General features: G+C 47.3%; 1 protein-coding gene across 1 annotated transcript in view; it reads left to right on the top strand.

Annotated features, from left to right (window-relative positions):
• The window catches only part of LOC104498596 (dedicator of cytokinesis protein 11-like), a gene marked incomplete at its 5' end in the record, with an annotated part of 32,963 nt that overhangs the window by 14,136 nt on the left and 8,359 nt on the right, over positions 1-10,468 (top strand). The window contains 8 exons of the mRNA XM_010141995.1: positions 2,388-2,522; positions 3,735-3,912; positions 4,354-4,433; positions 4,747-4,830; positions 6,880-7,020; positions 8,683-8,892; positions 9,251-9,373; positions 10,178-10,260. Coding sequence (XP_010140297.1) covers positions 2,388-2,522; positions 3,735-3,912; positions 4,354-4,433; positions 4,747-4,830; positions 6,880-7,020; positions 8,683-8,892; positions 9,251-9,373; positions 10,178-10,260 — 1,034 coding nt within the window. The remainder of the gene's footprint in view (positions 1-2,387; positions 2,523-3,734; positions 3,913-4,353; positions 4,434-4,746; positions 4,831-6,879; positions 7,021-8,682; positions 8,893-9,250; positions 9,374-10,177; positions 10,261-10,468) is intronic.

The following is a 10,468-nucleotide window of genomic DNA, read 5'->3' as shown; positions in this document are numbered from 1 at the left end:
GCTGTGCTGCCTAAGGATGGCTGCAGCAAGACTGCTTTGTGAAAGCCTTAGTAAATCTCAAAAACCTCGCTTGTTCTGAGGCTCGATTCGGTGAGTTACGCTTTCATGAGAAGTGGAACAGGACCATTCATACGACTAATTTTAATTTGAGTTGTAAAGTGACTCCTGATGAGCTTGAACGCAATAGCACAGGACTTTCTGAACCTTTGCTTTTCCAAGCAGCAAAGTTGAAGATATTTCTGCTCTTGTAACTTCTGGAGGAGGTATTATACATGGTCAAAGCACTCCGTTAGGTCTGTTCTTGACGGAGCCTCTTGTGGTATTGTTGCCCTTACTGCCCAGATACCTCAGACCCACCTGTCAGTGGGTCTGAACTACACTGGCTTCAGCTCAGTTAATAAGAGTCTGTTGTGAAAGTCAGATATCAAAGTACTGGAAATCAGTAGCCATTTTCTGAGCTGGTCCCAGTCACTCTGTGTCTTACAAAACACCTCCTAAGACCCGGATGAGAAATCTGAGGACTTTGAACGTCTTCAGCATTGTGACCACTGAGAGGCTGCTGTGCTATGGCAGAAGCAGATGTGTCCATCTTTTGAGGGCTGGTTCTTTCGCTGCTGTGACATGCTGAGCTGTTGGTACCTCACACTGTTGCTAAGCGTGTGCAGAGTACATTTTGTGGAGAGCCAGCCCGTGAACAAACTGAAACGAGGCTACAGCTGCTAACCCGTATTTCAGAGCAGCCTTTCTTTTGCAGAGAAGTTCCCTGGTTTGGCCCAGGTCTCCTGCGGTCTGTTTTGAGGCATCTCGGTGTGCTGCATTAGAACCATGGCGTCAGGATTTTCTCTCTCTCTTTCTTTCATCTCTGCCCAAATGGACTTCCCTAGTTCTCTAGCCATCCCTCTGCAATTGCACCAACAGCGTGTGTAGCCTGATGAGAAGGGGTGCTCCCTCTGCTCCTCGGTTAATAGCATTCGTTTCAAATGATCATAGTCTTCTGACAATTATTGCTGACAGCAGTGCTTACAAGGCGGGAAGATCATAGGAGCAGTTCGCTGCTTGCTTCTGCATTTCCTTCGGAACAGAATTCAAACGGTTTAGCATGAAATGTATACCCACGAGGGATGTCAACCCTGTAGTATCTGGAGAGGGGTCTGTCATGGGTTTCTGTAGCATCCACTGCAAATTTTCTGAGATTGATCTGGTGAAGTGCTAAATCAAGGTTTAAGCTGCCTTTATGCGTAACATACTTAGCTTTCCATGTGTTTTTTTGCTTTGTTGAACTAAAAACTTAAGCTTGAAAGCTACAAAATTTAAAGCTCAACAACCTACAGAGCATTTCTACAGCTAACTAGTCATGTAAACGATGCCAGAGGTTCTTGTTTGGAGGGTGTGGGTTACCATTCAGAGCGCAATACTCCCTTCCAGTGCAAGTGAGTGGTTTGATTGAACATCTGCGAGCATCAGTAATGATGGGAGCAGGAATTTACTAGTAGTCTCCCATCTGGGACGAAAAATATTGTGTTCATTCATAGATCTTCCAGATACGCAGAACAGTAGAAATACTCACGGTGCTGCTTCCTCTGGCTTCTTTCATGATATTCCTAACACTGAGAAAAGCACCCTGCTCCTTACAGACCTGACAGCTTATGGTGCTACCATAATTGCTGCCAAAATATTCCCCTGAATTATAGTCCGGGTTCTTTTGGCTGACAAACACGAAGGAAGATGTTCTGAGATACTGGAGAGCTTTTCTTTCATAAAAATCGGTAGCACAAACCTAGGAACACTTCTCCCAAACTTACTGCTTTTCAAGGTGAGAATTGAACGCCAGTGTGTGAAAATAGCTTTATATATTAAAAAGAAACAAACAACACACCCACAAAAAACCAAGCAGTCGAGTGGATTAGAGTGTCCCTTGGCTTGCATTTGAGTGCTGGGAATTTCCACATGTCTGTTCCAAAGCCTTCTGGAGAACTGCTTTGTAATTTGAACTGAGGTCTTTATCAAAAAGGCTCTGGAAGTACCTGCTCTAGGGTGAGATGAATCTTCAAGTGATGTGCTGATCTAAATTTATCATGCAGCATTATTTTGTAAAGATAAGTGAGGCTGGAGCCAGCTGGGAATGAGCTGGAAGCCCTGGGGCTTTGCTTTAGATGGACAAACTCATAATAACAACAAGGACGTTAAAATTAAAGAAGATGATGAAATCTCTCTTTATCAAAACAAGCCGTACTCAAAGGGGTGAATCTGCAGCACTCTGGGGTCACCAGTGTTTCTCGTTACAGTATTTTCTCAACAGCAGGAGGGCAGATCCTGAAAACGTGGCTGTGGTTTGTGATAGTCGATGGAGTGAACACTTGGATGAGCAAGACATTGTACTTTTGCAGGTATTCAAGAGGAGGTATTTTTACTTGTCACAACTCACAGATGGCTCCTATATTCTTAATTCCTATAAAGATGAGAAAATTTCAAAAGAATCCAAAGGCTGCATTTTCCTGGATGCTTGCAATGATGTTGTTCAGGTAAGTGTGCTGTCTGCATGGCTGTACGTGGGCTTGTGCGTTGCTGGCTCTGAGACAGAGATGCTCTTTCCAGGTCTGTGCCGCCGAGGAGTGAAGGCAGGGTTTACAAACTAACCCAGAGCCGGTGTGCACTCTTGGCTAATCAGCCGAAGGTGTTTCATAAGGGTGCTGTACTTTTGGCCAGGCAGATAGCAAGGGAAGGAACTGCTGACAGACTAAAATGGAAGCATTTCATTGGTTCCTCATCTTTTGTCTCCTTGCTCTGTCCCTCTGCTTTACCTGGTTATCGTAGGTCAGTTGCCTTCCAAGACATCCTGAGGATAGAAGCCAGTAATTGGCGTGACTTCATCTTGGGCACTTTGCTCCTCTGTTCACTCACACCAGCTTCTTGTTTCTTAAGTTACATCCTGATAGGTCCATGCAAACACGCAGCCCTTTGGGACTACCTTACTTACCCCTGCAAAGGGCTTGTAAGGTTTTAGAGGCAGGTATTTGTACCGGGCTTAAACCCTGGTTTGCTTTGTAACGCTGAGAGTGAAGCGCAGAGGTAGATTGCCGTGGTGCCTTCTGCCGTTGCTGTCTCTGCAGAAGCTTCAAGTGCTGGGAGTGGTGGAGCTGGTACGGGGCAGCTGAAATTACTCCAGTGGTTTGCTCAGCATGGATGAGTCAGAGCTGTACATTTCCGTTCATCTTTCTGAACACAGTAAAAGCAGTAGTGCACACGCCTTAGTGATGTACAGGAGCTGCTTCCCAAGTTGCATCAGATTGCCTTGGCTTCTGGTTGGAAAATGCTGTTTAAAGACCAGCAGAACACACCGATGGTGCATTGAATCACTTGCTTTGAAGATAGAAGCCTCCAAGTGCTCTGGAGTGCAACGTGACTTACTGTGTCAGACAAATCCAGTTACTGACTCCTCTGGGTGAATATTAAAGGTCTGACAACAGAAGAAGGATCTTGCTCCTGCTCCTCAGTGCAATGTCTGTGGTTCAGTCTGGCTTTCTTCCATTTCCAGAATAGCTGGCAACCGCGGGGCTGCGTACTGCTTGATCACAGCCGTTTGTGATTGCTGTAGGGGAGGAGGCACGGGGTCGAGGAGGGTGCTTGTGTTGTGTTTCACAGCATGTCAGTTCAGGAGCCTTATGGCAGGTACTGCGCTGAGACATTGAGGAAAACGTAGTACAAGTCTTCCTCTTTCTTACTTGTTTGTTCAGTGTCCTAAGATGCGCCGTTATGCGTTTGAACTGAAGACAATAGACAAGTACAGCCACTATCTCGCAGCTGAGACTGAGCAGGAGATGGAAGAATGGCTGGTAACTCTGAGAAAGATCATTCAGAGCAATACCGAGAGTTTGTTGCAAGAGAAGAAAGATACTGTGGAATCTGTGCAAGGTCAGTGTATAAATAAACCTACCTGCATCATTCTCCAGCGAGATGCAAGCCTGGGGAAGCATATACTTTTCTTTCTGGATTAATGGCAAGAATTGTGGCTGACACATGATGTCATGCAAAGGGACTTAGTGTAATGTAGACCATAGTCTGAAGAATACAAGCGGAGGGAAACATGACCTTTCCTCTGGATGGGAAATCCGTGGCAAAATTTCAAGACTCGTGGAAAATTGGCTTTGTGCTGAAGTTCTGCTTTGGAAAGACCTAGCAGGCTGTAACAGTACTCTCTAGTGCTGGTAACGTGTGGAAAAATCTTACTCCTGAGGAAGAGAAAAGTCTCTGTAAACCGTTCCTGTGCCATTGTAAGCAAATATTGCAGGATGCTTTCTGGCAGAGCGGTGCTCCTGCAGTCGTTTTGAGCATCTGTTTTTTGTGTCCTTGCAGATGATGAATCAAGCACACACGGAAAGTCGGAGAACATCCTGGAGAGCCTGGAGAGAAGCATGCATCCAGAGCTGATGAAGGTACCGTGTTTGCAGAGATTGCTCTCTCGGACCATAGCTAGTTCTCTCCACCACATCTAGAAAAAGGGTTTTCCACATTCTGTCTGCACCTCTCGGAGCGCTCTGTGGGCACCAAGTGCTGCTGGGGTCTCTGTTACTTCGTCTGCCCGTCTTACAGATGGAGCTCCATGGTTTGGGCTCCGCCGTGCATCGTCTCAAGTATCACAAAAGGAACCTGAAAATATTTATTTTGTTTTGCTTCCCTTCTTTCCTAATAACAAATGTTTGCCTCTGTGTGGCCAGGTGGTAATATCGGTGCTTTCCTTTGTCCTAGTATGGAAGAGAAACAGATCAGCTGAACAAACTAAGCAGAAATGATGGAAGACAAAACCTCTTTTCTTTCGACCCAGAAGTCCAGGTAAACATCTCCACGTTTGCAGATGCAAGGTTCTGGTCTCTGGAAGAGCTCCCTTGGCGTCCTGCCTCCCCTGTTCCCTTGCATGGCCACAGCATTTGCCTACAGAGGCCGTGTGGCTTTCTGTGATTTGAGGAATGAAAGTGCAGCCCATGTCCCTGTCGAGTGAGAGCTGAACAAGTTGTTAATGCTCAGGTGATAGCTCAAACAAAGGGAGGACTCACAGCAGCCTCATAAATGACCTCCTTCCAACTTTGATGGCTTCTGTGTGATGCATCTTGATGTTGTTGGATTTCAAATCCATCATCTGGGCCTCTGGGAGGTTCTCCTGGTTGCAGAAGCAGTAGGAGTGGTGTTGCAAGGACACTTGCAAAGCTGCATGAGCTCAGCATGTCTGGAATAGGGAACAGTGATGTTAAAGACCCTGATAGAGGTTTACAGAGGGAAGTCTCAGTCTTCAGGAAGTTTTCAAATTCAGAGGACAAACAGAAAAAATACCCCATGCTGTTCTCGTGCACTGGAGTAGGGGTTCATCGACTACTGTCTTGTTTTCATCTTGGCTTTGACGTAAAAGCGTCAGCAAAGGCTGAGCTCCCTGCCAAGGTCCAGGTGTGAATTTCAGTGGAATGAGCTGCAACTGTTAACACAGTTTTAGAGAATTGTTCTGTTATTTCATAGCTTCTGGTTCTCCTTCTGGTATGCTTTGGCTTGCTCTTACCTTTGGAAAAGAACATTCTGTTTTAACAAGGAAATGTAATTAGTCTTTAAAAGGTTTAGTGTGCAAAATGAGCTTTTCTCCTGACACTCCTTTAAGGTCTTTAACAGGAAGAAGATAAGCCTGCAGGAGGCCTTTTTTTTTAGGAGAAGTTTTGAGAAGATTCCTATATTGTAGTCAGATAATAAAAATCAAAATATGATTCAGTGTGGAGCATCTAAGATACCTTTTTTTACCTGACCGGATAGTTAGGCTGTATTCACTGTCCTCCCTCAACACCCAGAACTCTTCATTCTGGGGTGGGTCCCTAGGATCTGCTATAACCCGGGGCATTCAGAACCACTGCCCTAGTCAATGCTGATGTGTACGTGCACACTTGTGTGCCCGATGCTAAGGAAGCCGAGAGAGAGGGATTGTACACTTGCAAAGAACTTTCCTCGTCAAAAGGAAATAGGGAAAACAATGGAAAGAGTTTCCCAGAATTGGATTAACAACAGCAGTTTACTTTGCTGGAATGACTTGATTATGAGATACCGGTGCCCTAAGGTTGGCATGCAGGGTTTGGGGGGAGGGGACACATAGGACTGTGCCAGAGAGTCACTGGGAGGTGTGCTGGTGTTTAGGGGTGTTTGGTAGCTCTGTGTCCCCAGTGCCTGGTGCAGTGGGTATGGTGAAGGCTGAGGGGCTTTATCTGGCCTAATGGTATTTTGGCTGCGTGTGTGCCTGCTCTCCAGGAAGGGCAGGGGTCAAGGCGCAGGCAAGGCAGAGGTTCTGGGTTGGGAAGGAGATGATTATCATCGAGACTGTCTGGATTTCCCAGCTGGCTCTGCAGATAGTCTTTGTTGTTTCTAACCACACCAGTTATTGCTGTGCATCTAGAAATGCCTTCCACGTCAAGATGTTGTTCATGATCCCAATGGCATGTGCCTTCTCTCTTTCAGGCACAGGGACCATCTCTTAAACTAGTCAGATCTTCAAAGTGGAAGATACTTTTCTGAGTGTAACGACGACTTAAGTTCCGCTTTTCTTCCCCAAGCTCTAAATGGTGTTTGGGAAGATCCCCAGGGTTACAGCAAAGCAGGAAGGAACTGAAATCATACTGAGGTTTAGTTTACTGTGCTCTACAAACCAGGTTGCCAAAAACGTATACATCCCCATGAGTTCGTGTGTTGAATGCATTTGTGTAACATCACCGAATGGCACTCATTTGTGAATGTCTCGTACCTTTTCTACCATTTGAAAAACCAAGACGATTCAGATAATACTGGCCATAATGTTATTATTCAGGGGTTTAGTTTCTCTTTTAATGAGACTAGATTTGTTTGTTTGCTGTCTAGAGGCTAGACTTCTCCGGGATCGAGCCAGACGTGAAACCATTTGAGGAGAAGTGCAGCAGGCGCTTCGTGGTGTGTTGCCAGGACTTCTCCCTCAACCTCCTCACTCAGCTCAGCGACAGGTCGGAAGAAGGACCCACTAACGTAAGGGGAGCTCTGGCGTGTCCTGTTTCGTCTTCTTTCTTCTAACCATCAAGAAAAACCCTCAACAAATTAATCTGTGTGGATGAAAACATCCCATTTTGCCCGGAGCTCCAATGGGACCCGGGCAGGCAGTGGCTGCTGGCCCGGTGTCGTTGCAGGTTCTGTCTGCCTTGGTATTTTGGTCTTTCAAAAATGTGTTTGGGGACGGGGACTGTCCTGACATGCCTGAGCCTGCCAGGACCTGGGGCTGCTGGGAAACCAGCAGTTTGGAGACATGGAGGATGTGGAGCATGTGTCTGCCACATTCTGGGTCCCTTGTGAAAGTCCTGTTGGTAAATGATTAAGCTCCATCTCCAAACCACCAGCTGCTGTGTTTTATTTCATTTCCCCTAAGGGCAAGGGATTTCCCTGCTCTGAAATCTCCTAACTGTATTTACAGCCACATTATTATATGCTTTTGTTATTGTGTGGAAGTTGTGCCTCAGCCTAAAAAGCCTTTCCTTGTATTTTCTGAGCCTCTGATGTCTGCAGACAGCTTTTACATCTCTCCTCAGCCTTTGTTCTGCCAGGCTGGACAGACCAGGCTCCTCCAGTCTTTCCTCCCAAAGCTTAATCCCTATTATCACGTCCTGCATTTGCTCTGCTGGAGTCAAACCCTTTATGCGAGGGTGCCAGAGCAGCAGACAGCATCGCAGGGGCGGCAGCGGCACTGGCACTGTCCGGTCTCAGCTGATGGTACCTTGTCTGGTGCCTGTTAGAACTGCAAAGGCTTTTTAGTGGTGGCTTCGTGTTGGCAGCTCACAGCTAGTACACCAGGTTCTCCTTGGTAACTCCCAGCGGACGAGTGACTACCAGTGTCACTGATAGCGGAGACTCCTGTTATTCAGAGTCAAACCTAATCACCACATTTTTAGGATTGATGTAAAGCCTTCCAGTTATGCTGTAGTGTCTCGGATGCTCTACAGTCTTATCTCCAGGCCTTCATTTTATCTTTACATGGATGCCTTCCTGCTAGGATCCTTGAATTAAAACTACGTGGAATTGTTGCCACCTGCCTTTACTGCCAGGGTCGGTGGCTGCAGACAGGCTGGCAGGTTTTGTACCTGCAGTTTCTTAGCAGCGTTAGCCTTGTATTGGCGCTCTCCTGGTTGGGAGAGAGAACTTTGCTCCTGCGCTGCCAGCATGTAGCAGCTGAGGAACATTGTGAGTGTCTTGCAGTTGGGCCATCCAGAGCTGATTGGCTTCAGACAGCCAGTGAAGTGGTCTCTAGTGTGTGAACAGAAACCCTTCTGAGTTGATTTTTTTGTCACTGCAAAGGATAAGCAGCTCTGATGGATTGAAGTCATGTTTCCTTTCTAACTTCATAGTTAATGACGTATACAAAAAACCCTATGGATTTCATTCTTTCTATTTCATTAGTGGTTTTAAAGGAGCTTTGTTCAAATTGCTAGAACAAATTGCAAGATGAGGAAAAAAGGTTTTATGGAATTATAAAGGAAATAAACATGGCTTCTCTGTAAGAATTCTGTAAAATGCTGGTGAACAAAAGTAAGGAACAAACAGATGCAGGAGGCAAACGTCGCAGGGAAGGCAATGCATTTTGATACTCTTGAGCCTGTACCAGGCAATTTTTTTGACATATATATTTAATCAAATTTCCAGGTTGAGCCCTTTTTCCTAAGCTTGGCGTTATTTGACCTGAAAAATAACTGCAAGATTTCAGCTGACTTCCATGTGGATTTGAACCCACCGTCGGTCCGTGACATGCTGCTGGATAACTCTGCATCTGGAGCAGAGGACACCAAGGGACACTCGCCAGGCGAGGGCCTTGTGCATGAGGTCCCCGAGTCTTGCCTGCGCTACATCAAACGGGTGAAGAACTGACTTTCTCCTCATTCCATGTCTCTGCTGCGGCTGTGGCTGCTCAGTAGCATTGCGGGGTGTTGTCATCCACTGTGTGGAGCAGTAGAGGCTGAGCTGCGGGGTTTTGGTCAGTGTCTCAAGCCAAATGCCGCTTCGGGCTCCCTGGCAGTGAAAGGCAAAGCCGCAAGTCGAGTTTTTCAGGACCTGACTGTGCTCAAGCCATGTGAGCCCCCACGGCCCATCTGCAGCAGCAACCAGAGCAGAGTCTGTCTGGGTCGTGGGAAGGGCAGCAGGGTGACAGGGGCCAAACCCGGCGGTGCGGGTGCGGTGTCCTGCTCTCTGACGACCCGCTGTCTGTCTGTTGCAGGGGGTTTTCTCTGTGACTGACCCGCACGTGGAGATCTTCCTGGTGGTCCGTGTGGAGAAGGTGCTGCAGGGCAGCATTACACACTGTGCAGAGCCGTACATGAAAAACTCGGACCCGGGGAAGGTATTGGATGAGGCTGGGCTTGGCGATGCTCTCTGCTGCTGCAGGGACTAGCATGGTCTGAAACATGGGTTGCTTCTGCTGCTCTTTAGCTTTTTCTTCTGGCAAATACTGGTCTTCATCGATTCTTCATCCCCAGAGAAACAGGCTGCACTGCTCCATAATGCTACACACAGTGTCTTGGCCTGGTCTCAGTTCACTTCTGCTCAGAAAAGTGATGTTTTAGTAGCAGCAGAACATGGGCTTCACCCTTTATTCCACTCGCCCTGCTTCTGTCTTGTTCCATGCAGAGTGCCATGATCATGTGAGGAAGGTTATGCAAAGGCTGGTCAGGGAAGAGTCCTGGTGCTGCTGGCATCAGTCTGCGTGGCAGGGGAGCTGATGCTGCCTCGCTGCAGCCAGTCAAAATTAGCCCCTGGAAAATCGATGTATGGAGCACCTGGTATGCGATGACATGCCCTCAGCACCCTGCGTAAGGCTGTAGAGGATAAGCCAATTACCATCAGTTTTGGAAATTAAACTAGTACTCTTTGGAAAATAAAATACTAATGCCCTGACTGTTTAATGCGGAATCAAGAGGCATTTTAACATGACTGTGCCCACAACATGTTTGCTGTTGCTTTGGTGGTGTGAAGCGACAGCCAAGGCTGCCTATCGGCTGCTTTGACTGTTGCGCTGTGTGCCTGGGGCGCTGTGCGTTGTGGAGCACGGAGAGTTTCTTCTCCCTGCAGAGTGCCGCACTCTTTACTCCTTCTCCGGGGCAGCGTGGAAGCTGTGGCACACACTAACTGCTCTTGTGTTTTGCAGACTGCCCAGAAGGTCCATAAGGTGGCCAAGCAGGTGTGCAGCCGTCTGGGGCAGTACAGGATGCCCTTTGGCTGGGCTGCCAGGTGAGTCGCCTCAGACTGCGCTTTGGCCGTGACGGGAGCCGCTGCTGTGAGTTATCCGTGACACAATTCGGCCGAGCGGGCAATGGGCCAAGTGGCTGATGTCAGTGAGGTTGTAGCCGAGGGCAGAATCTGGCTGCGATTCCCAAGACAGGATGGGGATTGACCCGAAATGCTCTATCTAGAATTAGAAACAAAATATTAAAAAGTA

Source organism: Buceros rhinoceros, unplaced genomic scaffold (assembly GCF_000710305.1).
Source record: "Buceros rhinoceros silvestris isolate BGI_N320 unplaced genomic scaffold, ASM71030v1 scaffold19138, whole genome shotgun sequence".
NCBI lineage: Eukaryota > Metazoa > Chordata > Aves > Bucerotiformes > Bucerotidae > Buceros > Buceros rhinoceros.
Note: the sequence above shows the minus strand (reverse complement) of the source record. Positions and strands in the feature narration are given on the sequence as shown.